Below are 23,995 nucleotides of genomic sequence, written 5' to 3' on the forward strand. Positions count from 1 at the left end.
TCAAAATCCTCCTCTTCCTGTTTGATCAGCAGAGTCAGGTGCCAAGAGTCAGGTCTTGTAGAGGTCCTCGGAAGCTGGTGATGGTTCTGCTGTTAATTCCTACTCCCCCTTGGTCTGCTGTTTTATAGACCCAAGTAAAACGAAGGGGATGAGGAAGAAAGCACCACAGACAGTGAAGCAAACCTCTGCTCCTGCCAGCCAATAAACTGCAAAGGAAAGAAGATGTAGCTCGTTAGTGTGCTTGTCTTTGCACATATGTAAACTGGCCTTCAGAGCTGCTGCTCTCAAAGACTTACTGACACAACTGGAGAACACGCAACTACTGAATCTTTCACTGCCCCTCCTTGCTGGCACACAAGTTACAAAGAGGAGGTGGCTAATAGCAGTGTGGTTCTCTTCCAAGGAAACAGCATGTTAAAAGTGGCTATTTTAAATAGGGTATTTTCATTCTTGCCAGCACACAATGGGGAAGTTCTTAGGTGCTCATTCAGCTTTACAAGGCAACTGTGTAACTCCGTGCCCCTAGCACCTCCTCCCCAGCTGCTCCTGGCGCTGTCTGTGCTGCTCTTGAAGGTCTCTTGCTGTTGGTATCTGTTTCCTTACATGAAACGCTCAGGAGTCCAGTGCCTAGGAAACAGGTTCTGGCTTTACTCAACATCAGGTCCGAGTTCAAGCCCTGACTTGCTGTGTGGCTGCTTCCCCCCATTCTGTCCCTTTACCCTATCATGGCTTGGGGGAACTGAACCCTGTACAGGGGGTACCAGTGCTCCTTAGGCACAGTCTAGGCTTGGCCTTCGCCAGGGCCACTAGGCACTGCATGCTAACCTCCCTGAGCTCTGGGGCATTAGTAGAGTGTGGACTCTTTAACCCAGTTCATAGGTTACAGATATTTTTAATGCTGAAAAGTTCTTTATTGCACATGATGGACTGTCCCTACTTAATTTTTATCATCTTGGCATGCAGCTTCACGAGATCGGGGAACCAGTTACCACAGCACAGGAGACCTTGATTTCACTGACTGCTGCTTACACAGTGCCAGGGTGGCCCCTCAGCAGGTGGGGTGACTCGCTAAAATGGCTAAAATTAAGCCCAGCGAAGGCAAGGGTTCCTGGTCAGCCTCTGGCCTTCTCTGCACATGGGAGCCAGGTCCTCTGCAGTACCCCTCTGACCACACAGCTACACACAGGGCTTGGTTAGTTTGATGCTGTTGCTGGAATTTTTAGGGTCAGGCAGTACCTGCTGTCTAGCTTATCACTGCTTGTACGAACTTTTTTAATTCATCCATGAGGCTTTTGCTGGTGCGGACAAGGACCCCTGGTGCAGCTCTCAGGGGTACCTACTTCTGCAAAGACAACTTTATGGCTCTGAAACATGCTGTGCTTCCCTTTCCCCTTCAGACCCACCTGGGCTGTGGGGGCCCAGGGTGACGCTGTATGTTGGCAAAGGCAAGAAGGAGCATGAGGGTGCACTCACCTGTAGCTGACAGGATCGGTCCCAGGGCTCTGGCAAGGGCGCCCAGGCTCCTCAGGATCCCCATGACTCGTCCTTTCTGGCTGGCAGAGCCTGTGCAAGCAGAGAGCTGTTACTCAGTGGGGAGGTTTTGCTTGGGGCTGGGAAAGCAGGCAGGGCACTGCTGTAGCTCTTGGAGCCTTCTTCTTTCGGAGGTATTATTATTTCCCACAGACATCGCCCCCTACTTTCACATCACACTTGCTGCCCAAGCTGCATTTATTTCCCCACCAACAAGAGAAACATGACTGCTTCATTGAAAAAACACCAGGGCTTGTCAAGAGTGCTTATCCACGGAAAACTTGTAGTGCACTCCCCACTGCCCCTCCCCCCCCCAAAAAACAACAAAAAAAAAAGCTTTACATTGTACACAAGATTTGCTGAGGAGGCACAGGTGTATTATAAATACAGAAGCATGGATGCACGTTAAATAAGAGCAACATAAAAGTGACATCATTAACGAGCAAAGCCTTACTTCTTTGCCTCAGCAAGCACTGTAGTGCTGGCATCAACTGAACCAAAGCTAAAGAAAGAACTGTGTCATCCACAGATGGCAACACAGCTACATCTGCTTTACAAGGTTACATAGCAACCAGTGCCACAAACCCAGAAGGTTTTAGAAGGTTCCTTAGAAGGTCTTTTCTAAGGAATCGGGAAGAAATTACTTTACTGCTGGCAGTGATGGCTGGTGTCTCTTTCAGAGAACCCAGGCCATTCCCAGCTCAGTGCTGCTTGTGGCCTTTGCCCATGGTATTAATTCTTTGCCCACTCTTCCTCATCTTCTTAAGCATAACCAGAAATAAGGTTGCTTCAAGTTTCCCCATCACATTGGAACAAGCTGCGTTACACAGTACAAAATTGAAGTGCGATACTGATGGTGACTCTGAACAGATCGTTGCTGTTTGTTAGCTCTGAAACTATCCATTACGGAGTGGTGACAGTTTGTAGAAACAGCTGCAAGCCAGTTTGGGGTTTTCCTATGCTCCTTGGGGGATGTTTCTGAATTTCCCAGGGTCAGGATATTGTCCTCCTATCCCCAGCAGCCCCACTTAGCTTCCCTTCTGTGAAGGACATTCATAGAAAGGAAGGGGCTGACGGCTATAGCACCTCCAGTGTAACACAGCTGTTTGCCTCCCCCCAGCAAAGCATGGTGCGAGCGAAGGGTAACCACAGTCGTGAATCACTGGCTGTACTGAAAAGGGGCAGCACATAAGTGACCGGGAAGGGCTCTTTCCTGGGCTTTAGCCTCACTCCTGCAGGGGCGGTTATCGCTTCAGGGTTACATACGTACAACGTGGAGTAGCAGTTTGCTGTAACACTTAGCATTTCTGCTTTCCTTGTTCATGCATTTGGGGGGAAAGAGGCCTAGCAGCAGTCAGAGTCACCGGTCCAACATTCAGATCTGAGGTGGACCAACACCACGAGCGTTCCTGTTGACGCATCACTAGAATTGAGGTCAATTCTGTATTTGAGCCAAGTCTATGCAAAGGTCAATTATGTGGCCAAGGGCTGCAGCTCAAAGCAGGAAAGACACTCACCATAGCCTGACACCACTGCTGACAAACACGGGATAACAATGGCCGCAGCTGGAAAAATCCACAAAAAGGACTGTCAATGAACATCAGAGCGCTCAGAACAGTTACAAAAGCAACAGTGAAAAACATGTGGCCCAAACTCGTTACTACTGCAGAGAAATATGCTAAGCTCTGGGGCACTGCACCAACAATGAATCACCAGGTTTAATCTAGTTCAATAATGAAAACACCCCCTCAAAGCCAACCTGCAGGAAGAGCCCAGAGCCCTGAGTGCTCTGAGCAGATGTTTCACATTAGTGTCTCTCACTCTGTGAGCCCACGGGAAGGGGGCGGGTAGGTCAGATCAGCTAACTGGTAGTTTTCCAAATTGCTGTGGTCTTGTCAGGTGGAGCAGGGAAAGGGAATCGCCCCTATTTCAAACAGAAAATGAGGTGGCTGTACACAGACTCACACTGTCCCCGTGCATAAAGCTTTACCATACTCATGGATGAAAGAGACAGTTACATTCCGTCTTGGGAAATAGGACAGTCAATTCCAAGAAGAAGAGGTTGGTTACAAAATTTTTGGACACAGAAGCCAAGAGCTGTTCAGCAATCACTGCCCTCTTATGGAAATAGCGGCCTTTTCTGCCAAGAAGGAAGTGCTTTAAGCATACAAAACAGAATCTTTTCTGGGAAGGAAAGGACAACTGGAGAGCAGGAACGATAGACATGTTGCCTCAACTGCAGGCACCCTCACTCCTGGGGCAGAAGGAGGAAGAGAGGGGGAAAAGAGGCCCCTACAGAGACATTTCTAGCTGGCTTAACTGGGGAAGAGATGGCGTCTTCTGCCCAGGTATGGAGCCTAGGAAGACGAGGCTCCTAACTTACTTAGGAGCTTAGTTAGACAAAATTAATACCTCCTCTTACCCCTCCTCACCAAGTGGGCTTTCAAAACCAAGTTAATCTGTAGATAAGAGGTAGATTTTGAAACTTGACAAACACACTGCTGTCCCTAGACAAGCAAGCTACTTAAATAGATGCACTTTGTGGTTTATAGTTTACTCTTAAATCAAGCTGTGTCATGCGCAAGAGAAGTCTCCTACTTTTGTAATTAGTCATGTTTGAAGCTTAAGAGTAGTTAGCAGCATTGGGAATACCCGAAATCTCTTTTCAGATAGGCACTTCAGTAGATGAATCCAACTTCATTCATAATTGTATCGCTGAATAACAGCTTAAATTGGCAGAATATTATTTATGTAAACACTTAAACATCTTTGAAAACCATCTGCACTTATCAGAAACAATCGGTGGAGCTTTGCTCCCTCCCTGAGCTAGCAGCTTGCAATGCAAGAGAGCAGCACGGTGTCCAGCCAGCACAGCCCCATGCCACCACGTTCAGGGCAACGCTGATTGACCACACTCTCGCTCAGCCTGAACGCCCACTCCAGCCTTCAGCTTCAGAGCGTGCGGGTCACTGCAGCCTGTTGCCTAAGAAATAATGCAGCCACCATAGAAATGCAAAGACACACTGTCTCCCCTCTTTTCCTGAGCTGAGCTATTTAGTGAATATTTTGCTTCTAGGTCTGATGACAAGGAGGGAAAAAACACCCTCCAGAGCTCCCCAGTGAGGCAGGACAACAGGAACACTGGGGATGCTTCCAAATATCACCATGGCAACTTTACGCGATACAAACAGCATCATAAAAAACCCAGACACTATTTCTTCCATATTTTATAAACAGAAACACCAACTTTCTGTTACTTATAGTTTGAAATTAGAAGTGCGTCTTTTTTAACAGGGTGAATAAATATATGAAGACAAATTATTTGTGCTTAGCTTTCAGTGCGTTTTGAATAGCTCACCAAAGGAGTACAGCAACAGTCCAACACTCAGCATGGTCACATTTGCAGCCCATCCAATTAACAAGAAAGCTGGAATCAGCAACATAATAGCCTGCAAAATGAATGAGTCACACGGTTACATTTAAGCCCTCCTTGTTAAAGCCTAATTCTAGGTGTCCTGCCAGTTGTCTTCCACTGATGGGACTACATTTAAGTTGGAAGCAGAAAGCCCATTCTTCCCAAGTAGATATTTCAAATTCACCTGGATGGCCACACATCAGCGCAATTTATTCTTCTGTTCTCTCTCACTACCACATGACTGCAGAGCACATGCGGGCTGGAGTCACCTGTAACACAGGCTGTAGTTATCCCACCACCCATTTCCCACAACTGAGGAAAAACTGATTTTTGCACAGTTCTCTCTCTCACAGGATCTACTGTTTTTTGGTGTTTTTTTCTCTTGTTCTGTGTTCAACTGGGCAGAAATCTAGCTTTAACTCTTTATCTCCTGAGCTGGCATAAGAGTTCAAAAAGCTTGTGTATAACAGAACTACAGCTCCTCTGCTTGCTTTCAGCAATATTGACTGATTTTAAGGGCTATATCAAACCCTCTTGAGCTTTCGAAGTGCATGCTTCTGGAGCCACAAAGAAAAAATGGGTGGGGGGGAATGGCATTTGAAATTCAAGCCCAAAAAGTAAAACCATTCTTCATCTCCTCCAAGAGCCTGGACTTCAGTTCCCCTGTGATCTCTCTCTCACATACAGAGCTTTTGCAGAAAAGGCGGATCAGTTAAGATCTGCTGCGTGTTTCACAAAAGAGGGTATTCACTCCCACCAAATGTCTCATTTTGAAGATTCAGTTATAAATTAGCTACTGTAATCACTGTGCTAAGAGAGGCCATGTTTGCCATATGATCCAGATTCACAAACGAATTGCTAGAATAACTTCAGCAAAAGGGGGAACTCCCACAAAAGCCACTCAAGCCACATACATCCACAGAAAGAGTGCCCCAGGGTCAGCAGGTTTCTGCATAGTGCACATGGGTGTTTATGAGAAGCGATCAGCCCAGAACAACTAAACTAAGTATTTTGGGGTAACCACTTCTCAGTGCAGGGAAGAGGAAGGAGTATAAAAATCAGTGGGGAGAACCACAGTTTGCATAAACTGCAGTGCAGTGACAGCAAACTCAGCAGGCTGGCAGAGCACATGGAGGAAGCTGATGCAGAGGATAAAGCAGCACTAACAGAGCAGCGTGAGTTTTCTTTCTCAGGGAAACACTTCCTATGTGGCACAACAAACGTGCCATTAACTTTTGCCTGCCAGGGAGCAGGGTGGAGATGGTTTCACCAGCAGAAGTAACTTTAAGAAAAGCTGAGTCAATTCACTGGAATGCAGTGCAGTTTGGTAATCTTTTTTACCCTGCCACTGTTAAAATCACACTGGCCTCAAAATAATGTATAATAAATTGATGGAGGCTTTAACAGTCCAAGCATACCTACTACCAAGCAGCCAAGAAAAGTTCAGAAACACTTGAAACCTGCTTTGTTTAGTTCCATGCACAAATGTAAATGACAAAACATATCTACTTGTCCCACAGCTCTGTAAGTTGCAGGGTACTGTTCCCTGTCATCCCACTACAGCATCATCATCTCTATGAAGAAAGAGGCAAGCCAAACAAAGAAATGCACACTTCTGTCAGTGAAACTTCGGTCTGAACATTGGTACTTGCTATTGTTACATGGAATACTGATGATCACAAATTGAAGATGGGAGGAAGAATCTATTTCCCCCTGCCCACCAGTGAAATATACTCTAGGGAAAGCCTGTCAAGCACGGAGATGGCCAGACTGCTGATGTCCCTGAAAATAATTTGCCAGAAAGAGAGTCAGAGATCAGCTCTGAAGCAGCTTTAGTAGTTTCAATGTCTGCACTGCAAGAGAAATCACCGAAACAAAGCATAATCTTCACAGCATTTTACCTAGCTTGCACAGACAGACACTCTGTTCTCATACCCTACTGCAGTTATATATGAAGAACTCAAAGTTTCAATAATATCGTAGCTGATATGGTAAGAAATGGCTCTTATGTTCCAAAGTTTATAGTTAGACTGGTAAGTGCCCAACAAGCACGGTCTTGAGAAGGCATTTAGCTGGATTAATGAGACAGAAATTTCTTTTGATTTGACAAGTACAGTTATGGCCTCCAACTACTTTTTATTGCACTTTAGATTGAAAATTAACATATCAGATTTGTGGGGAAAAAGAAAAAGACAAAAATTATTATTTTTTTTTACCCTTTTTACAGCTCTGATTTCATTTCCTGGCTTGATTCGGCGAGCATAGCCTCCCTGGATCACAGCCATTGTTATTCCAATAAAGAAAAACATCTTGCCCTGCTGCATGCTAGAAGGGAGGCAAAACCACAGATTATGGAGTCACGCACAAAGCATTTCACCCTGGGATTCACAGGTTCAGTGTAGACCCTTTCCTGAACCAGAGAGAAAAAATGCTTTTTGGTGCTTGCATGAGCAGTGCAAAGTTCTTAATACGCTGACATTAGTTTCCATGGCAGGCAGACAGCAAGAAGATAAACCTCTGAGGTCTTATGTAGAGATGGGACAGCTGCTGGCAAATGCTGCAATCATCTCTAAGACTGCTATGATCTAGTTCAGTTGTTTCTAGGGTGGCCCACAAAGAATCAACACATTAATTACCCTGTGCCATGGAAGTCCGTGCCATATGCACAGGAGTTTTTGGTTTCCAAGGAACAAGCGTTTTGCTTTACCACAACCATTGCCACCACTCATGCAGAGTTTGATTAAGGTCACCAAGGCACACCATGGGCACTGGCATGATGGTGATCGTGTATTGCACCAGGAAGCTTGCAACATCACTCTCTCCACCCTTAAATATTTCTTCAAATTTCCCTTTCACCTCTCTTACCTACTAAACTACGTGGATATTCTCAACTGAAAGTTCTCACCTCCATAACAAGCTTGTTTGTCACACAGCCCGTACTGTCAGCATAAAGTTGTATATCTCTATGGCTATCCTGAAAGGACTGTGCAGAAGCAAGCTTAATACACTAGAAAACCTTTCCTTGACGCACACACATTAGTGAAGCCACAAACTGTAATGAAAGACAGACGGGGAGAGATGAGACAAACCCCTGAGAATTACTCAAAGGGAAGGACACACATAAGGAATCAAGCTGCAAAATCATGTGCCTGGCTGGAAATCTTCCTATGAGCTGGCAGGAAAAGTATTTCAAGCTGAGCTGCTGTTAGTTGATTCTGTTCTCTTTCTTCTCTAGTGTTTGACTAAAGGAAATCAAACTCTATGACACAATGACTGTAGACCGTATACAATACAGAACTCTGATAAGCAAATATAATCATATAGCTATCCCTCCATCCTTTGCCTTTTTTGAGCTTCAAGATTTGTCCTGATAGTGAAGAACTCTTCTGGGCAAGAAGAGAAAAGGTTTTATTATAATCAATATAAGTAGCCCAGCTATATACATTTCAGGAGCTTTAATTTAATCTCATGAATTGATTTTCTCTAGCTATTAGAAGTCATAGATTGTGTATTTCCCTTCATGATAAACAGCGTGCCTACATTTTCATAAATTCTTCCCACAAAGCCCAAGTATCACTGAACACAGTGGTTGCTTTCTGAGCGTTTTTACTAACCTCATAAAGCCTCTCCCGAAAATAAATGAAGAGACCTTAAAGTGAAGATTTTGGAAAATATCCTAGACAAAATATACAACATTTGTCTTCTAAGTGTGCTATACCTGCTGAACTGGAATCTCTGGTGAGTGAGAAAACTCAGTGTATACTCCAAGCCGGAAAACAGGAAGAGGTACAGGAAATAAGCCAGGCCCAAGATTTTGAGATTCTGAAGATCTAAACACACAAAAAACAAACAAACACACACCAAGGGAAAAAAAAAAAAAAAGAGAGAAATACGGTGGTGTTTTTCAAGCACAGCTTGAGAATATAACAACAATAGTAGAGCAACTTTTATCAACTGTACAGGGAAAAGTTCTCACCTCAGATGCTCATTTTAAATATCCATACAAGACACACCACAAAATGACTTCTGCCCACTACCGCCCTTCTTATGAGGGGAGGAGAGCCAAAAAGGGTAATCTCTCCCTGGGTCAACCTGGTCTCACTTACCCAATCCAGCCCCTCTGCCTCACACTCACACCCCCACCTATACGGGGATTTATTTGTTTATTTTATTTATTTATGTTAATCAATACCTGTATTCCACCTCATACCTTGATGCCGCTCTCAGGATGATATTGGCTAAAGCTCAGCATCCCTTTTCCTAAGCTACAAGGTCTGTGACAGATTACTTTACCTATTTTTCTGCCAACGCAGTGTTTACAAGGTTTTCTCCAAAGTGACAAGTATTACTCTATTTCTAATGCAGCAGCAAGGAGGACTGAATGATAAGTTGGTGTACCTGGCAAACACTGATTTATTTTCTATGGCTTAAAAAATTTCATATATAGAAATGGTCAGCTGAAAACCTACATCTCCGAGTCCTGAATTGAGAAATAAAATTCCAGTCTGAAGTTTCCTGGTTTGCAGCTTGAATAAGCACACTCACATCTCCCTTACTCATGCCTTGATCTATCTTTTTAAATCACTTCACTTACTACAGCCTACCCCATACTGCAGCCAGTGCTTGAAGAAAAAGCAAGTAGCAAGTCAGAGATCTTCAAAACACTAATCTCCAAAATCTTGTTTTGAGAATAACAGGACGAGCATCCAAGGGAACTTGCAATTCCCTGTTCATAAGTTAGTAAGGTGGGTTTTAAATGAGTGAACAGAGTACTGCTTCTGAAATCGTTTGAGTAAAGGTTTCACATAGAAACCACCACCACATACAAAAGAGACATACATTATTAATATAAAAAGCCAGCTAACACTTACTCTTGTCTGAAGGGGATTCCTTTCCTCGGGTGACTGCAGAGAACTGAAATAAAGCCAAAGGACTGAGCAAGTCAACTGCTGCCTGAAATCCAGATGTCACAGAAGAGACCTGATCAGAGAAAGAAAGAGGTTTATTTAAAAACTTGGCGTAATAACTACTGCAAGGAATTGACAGTAACAGTCAAATGTGCTTTTACACCTACACGGATTATCTGAGATGAAACAAGGCAACTGGCATTGGGGTTTGAGTGACCCCAGATAACCTCCCAGACTTTCTGATCACAGAACTGACTCCAACTCTATAACTACAAGGTAGAGCACTGATAGCAGCTTTCACTGAAGACAGAAAACAGATTCTTCCCTGGGTTCTTAAAAAGCAGAAGAGGCTCACTCTCCACAGCCTGAAGGTGGCTTCATTTGGTTCACTTTTTATATCATCCCTCATGTCCAATGAACTTTTACTGGGCAAATAATGGCACATCTGCCTGCAAGTTCATGGGAAGCTGGGGATTTGCCTGTGTGCTACAGGTCTGAGAACAGTATGTGTAGCACATCAAACAACGGTCTGTTTCGGTACTGGTTGTTCTTTTAGCCAGCCAGTGACACCTCCTGGGGAAGAAAAGGAAAGGATAATTTTCAGAGAGATTTCTTGGAGAGATTTTAGAGAGATTCTGCCCAGACATATTGTGTGGCTATTGGAAGAGGAAAATTTATTTTGTAGCACTTCTGGTCCTTGTACTCCGTACATCTCAATCTAATTATGCAACTAGTGGCACTCCCCCTGCTCCTTATCAACAGGAGCTTAGAATATGCTTATTCTTTCGTCTATAGGGAATTTAATTTTGTAATTTGTTTTTTATTCTAAGGTATAGAAAATTAAATAAAATACTAAAGAAGAAATAATGTCATCTGCGTTTTCTTTCCCAGCTGAAGATCTTTGGTGAATTCAGGACAAACGTGTAAACTGTTTTGAATTGACAAAACTGCATTTTTTAGGTAAGCTACTTGCCTAGATTTATCCTCGATCACCAGTAATTGCTATACAAGCTGCTCCCACTCTCTCTTGCCAATGTGCTTGAATCCTAACTTGGAAACCGGCATCAGAGATGCAAGTTTATTTGCTTTTTACAGTTGCAGCTCTTGGTCTCTGCACTAACCGCTGCTAATTGAAATGGGGGGGTGATGGACCAGCTCCAGTAGGAGAATTTAGACTGCCACTCTACATGACAGTCACAGGAAGACATAAGACAGACTCAAGAATCCTGAACAATCACACTTAGTATTTCACATCTTCAAAGCACTGCACAGACTTTATCTGATGAGCTTCCTTCTCTTCCCAGACAGGGAGGGAGAGAGCTATTACCTCCTTCAGGGCACAGATTAAAGGTCAAATTATCAGTGGAACTTAATCTCGGTGCATGACCTGAGGACTCATATGGATTGGATTTAATAAAGCTGTAAACAAATCAAACTTCAATACGGTATTAACATGACCCCTGTCTTGTTTTGATAGTCAGAGCTTCTGAGCATCCAACAGCAGAGCTCTGGAGCCCATTAATCACAACAGCAACCAGATCAATATACCAGGCTGGTTTTGTATAAAGCCATAAAGCTGCTGATCCACATAGAACAAATGGGGATGTTTATTTCCCCTTCCACTGCATGTATTGCAGAGAGTAAACAGACACTCCCAAGAAGTAGTTTCCTCATGCTTTTAAAAGGTCTGTAAGAGGATTTCCTGAAGCTGGCTTGTAGCAATCCTCAGTTCCTGCATTTGTTGGCATGATGGTGTTTGTACTGCAGCATAGAGAAACTGGTAACAAGCAACTCTCTTCAAGCATGTTTGCCAGTAATAAAAAACCCCTGTAGTTTGTACCTGTTTCCAGTTATTATCCACGTCAGACAGGGTGCCAAGCTGCTTTGTACTACAAGGCTGATTTTAGTTTGGTCTGGAGGATATACATCATATAGATATATATGCTTAAAATTTTAAATGTTTTATGAAATATATATATGTATTAGATTTTTTTTAATATACATGTGTGTGTGCATGTGTGCACATGTAAATTTCTTTTAAATTCTCCTATCTTTGCCCTAGAAGCAGTGGTCTAGAAGTGACTTCATCCACTGGTCAATAATGAAAACATTGTCCTAAAACTGACAAAAGTGTTTCACCACCCCCACATAATGAAGTACATGCTGCCAATTTCAGTCAATGTCACCAGCTGCATGGAGTTTAGATTCTTCGTAGGTTCAAAATCTGCAACATCTAACTTGTATTTAATTTCTATGCTTATGATTTGTTACTCCAAATTGCTCAATTTTACTTCATGATCACCCCAAAAGGTACCTTGAACGGTAGACATTTTTCACAGTATCTTTGTTTACTCTGTTTTCCTCTAATGCAGAGACTAAGTAACATATCTTGAAGGCACAGAATCAGTCCAAATCAGGAATGCAGCCTGGGCCTTCCAAGCTCCAGCTTTACCCTTCAAATCAGACGCTGTTTAGTATGCATAGAGCAGAAGCCTTGTTCTTCTGTAAGTCTGCTAGTGATGCTGCATAGCCCTACACATAGTCCATACATGATTAGCTGGACTCCAGAAAAAGAAGTTGTAAGACCCTCCCTCCAGCTAGGCAGCCTTGCCCATGACTAGATAAAAATTAACTCAAAAGCTCTTAAAGGGGACAGATTCCACTACAGACCTTTCTATTCCTCACTTCTCCCAGGCAGGTCACAGCAGGAACTGTTTTGGCCACCTCACATAAGACCAGTGTCTGTGACAGGTCAAAGGTACAGTTCTCTGGTCACTCTTTACCTGATAAACTTGTGGAACAATTGGAAAAAAGGGGAAGATAGATAGAGAAAATTCTGTTCTCTTTGGATGAAAACTCATCCTTGTTCCCCTTGTCCCCCTCCACCTTCCCCTTTCTATAAGTTAATTCCAACATGAACGATTGTGAAATACTTCTTGTCTCCTGAGGACTGATAGAGAAACAAGAATACAATGAGAACACAGCATATTTCAAGGAAACAGATGTCTGATCCCACTGGCACATCCTCCTACTGGTTATCATAATTTCCCCTCTTTTTACAGCTTTGTCCTTCCAACGCATCCACTCCTATACTCAGGGAACACCTGCTCCAGCTCAGCCCAGCCAAGTACCAGAAAGGCAGCCAACATACCTGCCTTTCCTCTGTCATCCATGGGCCAAGAAAGCTGCTCCCCTCCCACTCAGAAAGTGGGAGGAATTACCCAAGAAAAGAGCAAAGCAGCCTAATAAGTGAAATTACAAATACCCTAGAACACATGGGGCCACTGCCAAGTCAGACAAACTATTGTCTCATCAGCAATCAAACACCCTGTGTATTTTGCATGACTACGACCTGACCCTGAGAGGCACCTATTAATCCACCTCACGCAATACCCACTGCTGCACAGAGACAGAGCCCCAAAAAGCAGGGACAGAACACTCATTTTTCTGATCAAAATTCAGTCATGTTGGCTAATGCAGACAAGCTTATCGGAAGAACTCTCAGATAATAAAAGAAGGGGGGAGATATTCAGTCATCACACAGTCCTAAAAGGCTCTGAAGACATTTATCCCTCTACAGCAAAGGTGGAATTGTTTATAGAATACAGATTCGCTCTACGGCACTTCCCTACATCAACATGTTGCTACCAACCCAAAGTGTGCAGCTCTAATGAAGAACAGGATTTTATCCGGAATGTTTAGAAACAGCCAAATAGGAAATGGGAACAGATGACACATGGAAGAGCTGTTAAAAAGATAAAATAGCTGTAGTGCTTGGGAAGATAATGTGAGAAACCAATTTCACATGGGACACAACCTGCTGGGAAACACTCAGGGAAGGTCTAAAGTTTTGCCCTGGCAGGAGCATTGCATACAAAAGTTTCCTGAACAATTCCCGGTGTCAAATGGCTTTGGCTATCCAGAAACCAAGTATGCTTCAACAGCTGAGTGCTGCTTAGAAACAAGGGATGACAGGAAAGATCCAATCCAGCTAAAGGCCTCAGATAGAGTGTTTCACCCAGATATCTAGGGCTGAATTCAGTCTCTCCTACACTACCAAAGAAGGCTGCTCCAAGAGACTTTTAATCAGATGTATCTTGGACAGTGTCTGATCACGTACCATTAAATCACAATGTTAATAAATGTTTGGCCCCGCAAATCCAGTCACTGAATTTTCGCACATACAGGTATTTTGTACCCTTGGAAGACAGCACAGCTCAGAGATAAGGGTCATTTGCTTCTTTAGTATTCAAAATAATCAAGCAAAGACAAGATAATAGTTAAGAAAATTTCTAACATATACTGGCTAAATGAAAAAAAAAAATAAATCCAGTCTCTGATGCATTTACTTTTACGATTAGCTGAAATTCTTCCCCAGGGAGTCACTGTGATCATAGTTTAAAATTCACCCTCTTCCTCCTAGTCTCCCATTAGTTTTTGAGAAGTTTAAACCTAACACACCAAAACCAGCAATTAAGTAGACATGTTAACTATAAAGAATTTCTCATATTACACTGGGCTAGGAGGTGGGACCATCATGCAACCACTTTAACACTAGGCTGAATAATAATATTAAATCCTAGTCCCAGGAATGAGCTAAATTCCTGAGATACTGGCTTAGCCCATTCTTCATTGTTTCCAGTATTTCAACAGTTCTCAAATCCTGTTTTTGCAAGAAACACACATCTTCAGATTGATAGTCCATTTACCCTTTTTTCTTTGGGAAGTGTTTCCGGAAGTAGGAAGAAGATGAAAATTAAATCAGCCACAGCAAACATGAGTGCTAACAATGCCGAACGAAGATAGAAGACTTCTCCTTTCTCTGTCTCCATGGCTAGGTATGCTCCAATCATGGGACCCAGGGTAAAACCAAGGGAGAAAGCAACGCCAATCATTGCCTGCAGTGATACAATGAACACCGACATGTAGTTTTAGACACCAGTTTGTTCAGGTAGTTCAGTTCTAAAACTATGAGGATTTCCTGGCATTTACCTTAAAGAAACGCAACCAGACACAGGATGTAACCACCCTGAGGAGGTAGGGAGTACACAGCAATGACTGTTAAGTGTGAAAAAAATATTATTTCCACATAACTGATTTTATTTTCTGTGTAGTCCAGGAAAGTGGCAGGAACAAACTGCAACGTAGTTATGAGTGAAAGGAAGTTGGGAAGGGAAATAATGATTCTCACCTCAGGGACTGCTCAGCCAGCAGATCCTTCAGCCATAGGATAAACTTTTGTAGTGTAAAACTGGAGAAGGGAGGACAGCACCATGGCAGGAATTCATAATGATGCCTATAGCTTCTAAAATGCTTTGGCAATTTCTGTATTTACGAATTTATGTCTCATGGAGCAAATAGGCTGAGAGGCTTCCCAGAACAACCTGAATTTAGCACTGGTACTAAAGAGAATTTATTAACTCACTGTGAAACCAGCACATAAGAAAAGAGGTCGAATCTGTACACACTGAATGGGAGCTTAAAAGAGCACTGATCTGAGTCATCAGCCTCAGTGAGATTGCTTAAGCATAAAACAGTGAAGGATTTGGCTCATTTTCTTTAAGAGACATTCAAAGATGTATACTCACATATACAGGACCCAAACGTGTGTCATGCCAGGCCATGATCCTCCTGCTTTCCTGAGTCTATTTTACTATACCTATAGTACTACACTAAACAAGGCCAGGGCATGCTTAGGTGTCACCTCACAGTCTCCAGTGTTGTTTCAGCCTGCCCAGCCAGCACTCTTCCAGGCAGTGCCTCATCCCAGTTTGGGAATAGCATCAGTCAGATGTTATTCTCTTCCCAGAAAGCAGAATGAACATGCCTACTCTGCTTTGGAAAAAGAGAGAGTATAGCTATATGGATGTGAGCCATGCTGTACTAAGTGACTTACTCTCAAGCCCTCAAAATAGGCCCTGACCCATTTTATTTACTAGTGCTGTATGGCTATCCCTCTTCATAAATAAAAATATATTTTGCCTCACCAGGACTATAATAAATTGCTTGGAAAATTCATTAGCTGTTACAGTGAAATCTAAAGCTTTCCCCTCCCAAGAAGCAGCTGTCCCACACAGTGGCTTATAACAATCTGTTAATAGAAGTTTGAGCCCCCAAGGCTTTTATAAGATAAAAGATCTAACTGGTAATTCACAGGCAAAGTTCAGCCTGCAGGGTGTTTCCGTCTGGTGCACTGCCTTCTGGAAGAGAACAGGGCAGCTGTTCATACTGCTTGCTACTCAGTCAGCCAAATGCCACATCCTCTGCCCACTGAGCTCAGATCCTAAAGCCAGTGCAGTATCCAAGGAAGTCAGGAGACACGCTGTGCTGTGCAGTGCTGCTGCACTTCCACAGTTTGGGAAGGTGAGAAAAATGGGTTGTCTTGTAACTGGGTTCCAGCTACCAAAATTGGGCAGTAAGACCTTTTGTTTTCTCAGCTATTATAATGAGGATTACAGTTATCAGCAGGAGTAACAGTTGTAACACTTAGACAGGTAGTTTTTCCACCTCTGCGTTTCACTTGTAGGTAAAAGTCATTGACAAGTAAAGTCTAAGAGCTCACCAGCAAAGTGATCTGGCATCTTTTCAGAAGCAAGGTAGTATATAAAGTCATGTCTTCACTTGATCAATGAATACACACCTGAGGAAGACATTCTGAGCACCTGAAATCAACTGAAAGTTACCCAAGCAAACCCAAACATATACCTCACATGTGTAACTCACCATGCCCTTGCTCCGTGCTTTTGGAGAGTGCAAGTCAGCAATTACAGCTGTGGAGAGGCTGACATTCCCTTTGCTTATTCCACCTATGATCCTGGAGAGAAGAAAAACGCCGAAAGTCCTAGAGGCAGCCCACAGTGCGTATGACATTATCAAACCCATCTGCAGAAGCAAGAAAGGATTCTTTATAAAGCAAAGTTGACATAATTTCTGCATATTTCCCAGCTAAACATTTCATTTTTTTGTCTGTTTGTTTGTTTTCAACAGCTGTTCCAAAACCCTTGTAACAGAAATGTCTGAATATACTGATACTGCACTGGACTATATACTGTCCTAGACAGTGATATAAAAGAAGTAGAAACAAATCCATACAAGCTTCATATAAATGTGAGATTACTAATAAAATTAGAAGAGCAAAGAAGGATCAGATGGAGCTAAATCAGTCCTGAGCACAAAACCACTTTTGTACATCCCGCTCCGCTTGTTTCCAGTTTCAAGAGAATTCTGAGTTCAAAATAAGAAGAATTCACAGCTCTAGCCCTTAAATTTCATACTCAATCATAAACATGCGTGTTTATTTAATTCAGTCTCCACAAGCCTACAGGAGAGGTGGATTTGTATATCATTTGCTGCCAAGTTCCTCTATGTATGTACACACTGACTCTGCACTGCCTCTGTAATTAGAATCCCATACCAGCAACAGAGAAAACTTTCTGGAGAATGTTCATGTTCAGAAGAAATATATGTTACACTGCTATATAGCACTTCCTAACCAACAATCCCCAGGCTCTGTGAAATAGGTCATGAAGTCAAAATAGGTCAATATCAGCCCTCATTAATCTCTTTGGGAATGAAAATATACAGGGATTAAGTCTAACATTTGTAAACAGAGCGTCTGAAGTCATACTCCCATACACAGGGGAAAGGAATTTTGGAAAATCCCAGAAACAGATAGGTATTTTGATGCCTTCTGGATCTGGGAAGCTCAACTTAAGCACTCACATTTGGAAGTGTGGCCAATTGACTTGGTAAGAAGCAGCCGACAACCATCAGACCTAGAATGTTCAATTTCCCAGTCCTTTGAGCTAACCACAAGACTATAGTGTCTTCAACTGTGTATTGAGATGGCATGCCTAAAATCAGTATGAGACACATACCACTGTCATCAAGATTACAGGCCTTCTGCCCAAGCAGTCTGACACAGCACCAGTGAGCGGAGAGGAGAAGAACTGTAGGACAGAAAAGATAGAGCCAATCAGACCTAAAAAAAAAAAAAGTAAATACATGTATCATTAGACTTACTGCTTTCATCTTAAATACAAAGACAGCCAACCTGTTCCAGACCTATCACTCCATTATGTCTTTTAAAAGCATGCAATTAAATGTAAAACAACAGCTATAAAGAACAGCTTTGTCTCTGAAACTAAGCCACCCTCAAAACACTGATCTTGCATTGTTATTTAACTGAGGCGGCAAATACAGACAGTCCAGATACACAGACAGACCAGAGTAACAGGCAGAAACTGGATGATTCACTGGTAACTTCACTGGTGAGAAGAGGTTTGAAACTCACTGGTTATAATGGAATACTGATTCTCCAATGCTTCCCCAGCTGACTACATATATTTTCTGTTCTTAAAGCAGAGATAATTCAGTCTGTAATAGTCACAGTTCTTTTAACATTTTTTTTTGATTGTTTGAACCTGATTCTGTCACACTTAATTAGCTTTTCTTTCCTTCTTATCATGGAAAGAAGGACATAAGCACTGCTGTTAGTGAGGCACCCTAAGAAGTAGGAGTGATTCCAACAGACTCCAAGAGTCTTTTGAAGTGTGCCTCCAGCTTCTGTGATCTTTAATTCCTCTTTTTTCTTGCTGTTTCTAGCTTCACACACTTATTAATTTGCAGTACAGTCTCAACAAGCAGGAAAAAAAATGCCTTGCTGTCACAGTTTTTCTCTAAAGGAAAAACTGGGTTATACATCTCAGATCATTCAGCTATCAAAACTTTAAAAGGCAGAGGAGAGAGAGACCAGAAGTTCTGCTCCCATCAACTTTGAGGGAGACAGAATATTGATACTGAACACCCTGGGGAGAACCGCTGCTTATGATAGCTCAAAAGCCCAAAAAACTGTGTAAAAAAATCATAGAATCATAGAATAGTTTGGGTCGGAAGGGACCTTTAAAGGTCATCTAGTCCAACCCCCCCGCAATGAGCAGGGTACATCTTCAACTAGATAGGTTGCTCAGAGCCTTGTACAACCTGACCTTTCCAGGGATGGGGCATCTACCACCTCTCTGGGCAACCTGGTCCATCCTCATCATAAAATATTTCTTCCTTATATCTAGTCTGAGTCTACCCTTCTTAAGTTTAAAACCATTACTCCTTGTCCTATTGCAACAGGCCCTACTAAAAAGTCTGTCCCCATCTTTCTTATAGGCCCTCTTTAAGTGTTGAAAGGCTGCAATAAAGTCTCCCCAGAGCCTTCTCTTTTCCAGGCTGAACAACCCCAATTCTCTCAGCAGGTCCTCATAGGAGAGGTGATCCATCCCACTGATCATTCTTGTGGCCCTCCTCTGGACCCACTCCAACAGGTCCATGTCTTTCCTGTGCTGAGGACTCCAGAGCTGGATGCAGTACTGCAGGTGGGGTCTCACCAGAGCAGAATAGAGGGGCAAAACCACCTCCCTCGACCTGCTGGCCGCAATCTTATGGATTTGACACTGGCAGTTTATGTTAATGACAGACAAGTTTTCCTCCTTGTATTTCTAGCACTGGAAAAACACCCAGACATGCAAAAGACTTCACAGCCAGGGAGCAGCAAGAGCAGGGCTGTTCCACCCAGGGGAATGACCCAGGAGCTGAGTGTAACCATAGCACTGGCAGTGCCCTCACCAATCAGGGGGCTGTCCCACAGGATCTGGACGGGTCAGGCAGAGCAGGGTGCCACTAGCAGGGTCCACTGACAGTCTCGGACAAGGCAAGGGTTATACATCAGGTCCACCCAGGGAGTCCAGTCAGGACCAACAGGAAGGAAACAGGGTCAGAGAAAGGAGTGGAAACAAGACTATGATGTAGGTTCATTCAGGAGATAAGACACCTGCAATGTAGGCCCAAGGTCCATCCAAGAGACAGAGCCAGAAACAGCCCTAGAGACAAGGCTATACCTATGATATAGCTCAGGCAAGGCCCAGGCCTGAGGCAAAATACAGCTCCTGAATCACTGGGCAGAAAGTGTGTGGGCAAAGGCTGGCCACTGCAACTAAGTATTGGTGCCCTCAAGGCCTTGACATGGGCAGGGAAGGTTTCTGCCCTGAAGAGGTGGCAGTCTAAGCAAAGATGAAAAAGCAGAATACATCCTGCACTGGGAGAGGCAACAAAATGATCTCGCAAGTATCTTTCCAATCCTATGCTCCTTATTGCAGATGAAGGCAATGAAGGAATGAAGGCTGCAGCGGCCTCTGCTTAACGTCACAAGTATAATGAACCTTTCCACTACAACCATTTAAGGTGCAATCAGACAAGATGGACTGAGACAGGAGCTGACTACAACTAAGATAGCTTGTCCATCTTCCCCTGCTTCTGAAGCCTCAGTCAACTCTTCAGTGAGCTAATTCAAATCAATCTGGCAGAAAACTAATCTGGAACAAAGAAAAGGAAAAAAAAAGTTTTCTGCTGGTTTAGCAAATTAGATGGCTCATTAAGAAAAGCTGTCATCAAAGCCAGCAGAAGAGATGGAGTCAAATGTGACAGATAGCACGTTAATTCAGCCACCTTGTCTGCACGCTCACCGCCTGTGGCTGCCAGGTAATTAGTGAACATCCTCATCACTATTCAATGCTGCTTCTAAATACTTTTCTCTCAATGTTTTTCTCCTAGCGAGAAAACAGCAACGGATACTAGCTTCCCTTCTGAGACAAACAGTGTCTATTTTATTTGCATGTTCCCAGTTAGATGCTATATTTTCTTCCAAGGGCAAGAGAGTCAGGTGGACCCCTCTGGAAGGAGCAGGGAGATTTCTCCTTCCCCTTGAAAGCAACCGAGCCAAGTCAGGGATACAGCACTCCCAAGAGTACAGGACACAGCAGGTAAGAGGGAAGTTGGACAAACTGTGAGCTCCCAGCATCTTGTTTAAGGAGTCTGAGATACAGAGAAGGAGCAGGGAGGAGGCATGCAGCCAGGCCTTAGAGGAGACAGAAAGCAGTTTCTGAGGGATTAAAGAAAACTGTTTCCTACCATTCAAAGCCAGTAATCTGACTGAAAGTGAGCACAGAAACAACAACATGCCTGCAAGGACACTGTGGGAAAGAGGAAAATTGTTTATAAACTTTCTAATGCCTGTTAAACCCAAAAAAACCTACTTTAAATAGTAACAATACATTCATGCTTGTATTCTAATAAAGTTTTGCTTTTTTTTCAGTTTAAAAGCCTTTTGCTTATCTTGCGGGAGGCCTCAGCTCACTAAAAGGAAAGGGTCTAGACATTTCCAATTAAAACTAACCCAGACATCCTCACATCTTCATACTCTGGAATCCCAGTTTCCTCACAACTCTCTAGATAGCAAGGAGCCAAAAGAACCTCTGATGTGTAACATGACATATATGCTGCTGGATTTCCTGCACTACTCCCATTGGAGCTCACCCACACCAGAGTGTCCTAGTGACAGCAAATGCTTCTGGACCCTGCAAGTCAGCAGCTCTCCTGCTTTTAATAGGACTAATGAGATTTAGAAGCAGTGCTGCACTATAGCTGCCCATCAGGGAGGCGAGACTTGAACTCACAAGCTTCTAATTCCATTGTTTCCTACTGATTGATCTCCAATCACATGCAGATCAATTGCAAAGGGAGAGTAATTTCTGTGACTGTGCAGCATCCAGCACAGCAGGCTCCTGACCCCCAGCTGGCAGTCTGGCAATAAGGAACAGCAGGCCTGTATTTCTCTAGCAATCTGCAGAACAAATTGGGCAAGATCATAGGATAATTCAGGTTAAAAGGGACCTCTGGAAGTCATCTACTCCAACCGCCTGCTCACAGGGTCAGCTATGGGGTCAGAGCAGATTGTTCAGGGTTTCATCCAGTCAGGGTTTGACAGCCTCTGAGGATGGAGACTACAAAACCTCTCTGGGCAACCTGTTCCACTGGCCAACCTCACTGTGAAAAAGTTCCTCCTTATTTCCAATCTAAACCTCCCTTGCTTCTACTGATGCCTTCAAGCTACTGGCTGTCCTTCTGTTCATACAGCCCAGGTGCTGCTGGCAGTTTTGCTGCCAGGGCTGGCTCAAGCTCAGCTTGCTGCTCACCAGGACCCACAGGGCCTTTACAGCAGAGCTGCTCCCCACCAGTCAGTGCCCAGTCTGTATCTTTGGACTACTCCTTCCCAGAGGCACGACTTTGCAGTTGTCCTTACTGCATTTCGTAAGGTTCCTGTTGGCCCATTCCTCCTGCCTGTCTAAATGTCCCCAAATGACAGAGATGGGGCTGTCCAAGTCTTCATTGCTATCAGCGTGGTGAAAACAAAATAATTTATAGCCTACTGTAAGGGACATTTTATGTGTTATTTAAGTCTAAATCTAATAACAGGCAAGTATGCTTTTTGTATTTCTTGTAATTTTCCTCATCGTTCATCATTCCTCACATCAACACTGCAAATAACTTGAGAACAACACACTATTTTTTTTTTGGGGGGGGGGGGGGTCTGTTAACTTGTTTGTTTAATTTCCATACCTCCAAACAAGACACTGTTGTATTTCTGCTCTGGAGGCATCCCAACCATCACTGCAAACCAGTCCACACCACGTTGCAATGACAAATAGAATCCATCCTGCAAAACAGATAGTTGGGAAATAGAAGCAGTTCTCTGTTTTATTTTCAAAGACAGCATCAGAGCTTAGTGAACTAGAGGTAACATTAGATGATTCCTTCCCTCCTTCTTGGGAAAACGTTCTGGTTGATCAGCTGTCATAGGCTAAAAATAGCTTGAATTGTGAATGCTAACAGGCAGCAGATAATTGGTTGTATGTGTTTGGGCGGGGGAATGTCTAAATTTGAACTTTTTTAAACCATCAGGCCTGCTACTTGCTAAAACCTAAACTAAACAAAAGTCCCGAATCCTTCAATGAATAAAGCAACAGGAGACACACTCCATCCTTCTGCACATATGCTATTTAGACTGGGAGAACCAGGGGCTTGTAGGTCCAGAAAGAAGAGGTGGTACAAAAAAGAATGGTTTCTAAAAAGAGGAGGAGAACTTGAAAATAAGAAGGGGGCCCTGAAAAGAAGGTGAAGATCTTGGCTATAGGAAATACACTAGAAGTGGGGGAGGATCCTGGAGATCAGAGCCCATGATTAGGGTTAGAGATAGGGTTGTGAGAAAGACAAAGGCTACAGACGCATTTGGCACCGGGTTAGAAAGGGGCTGTGAGATAGAGGTGTGGGCTGTGAAACTAATTCTCCCCTGACAACATCTTCACCTTGTCCAGTAACACCTGAGAATGGTAACTGTGAGCAGCTGCACAGCAGGGAACCAAAACACCTTTCTGCCCTGCATTCCCAGACCAGCAGCCAGCTCCCTGCTAAGAATGAAAGTTGAGACCTAGTGAACATGATGCTGGGAGCAAGAGAGTGTGTGAAATACTCAAGTAGGGCAAAAGCTCTTATCTCCTTGGTTCTTAGATAAACCCCAGTATGCAGATCCATTATGTATTGTCATTTACTCTGTCTCACCAGTGACATCAGTGTAAGTCACAAATGCACTGGCAATTACAAGGACTAGCCCCTAAGAAATACCTAAATTTTCCCCAAAACAAATCCCTTGTTTTAATGAAAAAGCAAGAGGGAAGAGTCTCATGCAGGTTCACAAACAAATTCAGTCCATGAACCATCTAAATGTGCTGGATATTATTATTCTGCCTACAGCTATTTGGTTTGTCCCAAGGCAAGGGATTTTTTTTTCCCATCCTTCCCTAAAGATCTCATACCTAACATTTTCAGCAGGCTGACTTTCTCTGTTGCTTACCTCAGTCTGGCTGTAATAATCAAGGATGGAAGGAAACAGTGGCAAGATGAGAGCAAATCCCAACAAGTCAATGAAGAGTGCCAGGAAGACAATTGTAATAACACGACTGCAGTTCTGTTCTTGCTTGTCATTGATGGAGCTGCTGCTGGTTTCTCTCTCTCGCAGTGCCATGTTCCCAGGTGCTCTGCTTCTAAAACATTACATTTATAGCCAGTCAACAGGAAGCATTTTGCAGGCTTTTCATAGAGTATCTTGCCAATTCATTCTCACTTTCTACAGACTCCACAAAAATAAATATAAGCTATGGCTATATTAAGCTACCTGGTTTTCAAGGGAACAGGAATCTCAACCCTCTAGTCTTGGTTATTAGCTCAGCACCAAGTTTGCTTGCATCAAGAAAAGGCTACA

The 23,995-nt window shown here is 43.3% G+C and overlaps 1 protein-coding gene across 1 annotated transcript; it reads right to left on the reverse strand.

Annotated features, from left to right (window-relative positions):
* Positions 1-23,758, reverse strand: MFSD10 (major facilitator superfamily domain containing 10). Its single transcript, XM_009816003.2, has 12 exons — positions 23,588-23,758; positions 22,297-22,393; positions 17,730-17,833; positions 16,576-16,734; positions 14,562-14,750; positions 9,817-9,925; positions 8,664-8,775; positions 7,162-7,270; positions 4,889-4,979; positions 3,048-3,095; positions 1,474-1,563; positions 1-206 (listed from the first exon to the last, which is right to left on the reverse strand). The coding sequence occupies exons 1-12, from the start codon at positions 23,756-23,758 to the stop codon at positions 100-102; spliced, it is 1,386 nt and encodes a 461-aa protein (XP_009814305.2). The 3' UTR covers positions 1-99.
* Positions 23,759-23,995: the final 237 nt, after the last annotated feature.

The sequence above is a fragment of the Gavia stellata genome, chromosome 5, assembly GCF_030936135.1.
Source record: "Gavia stellata isolate bGavSte3 chromosome 5, bGavSte3.hap2, whole genome shotgun sequence".
NCBI lineage: Eukaryota > Metazoa > Chordata > Aves > Gaviiformes > Gaviidae > Gavia > Gavia stellata.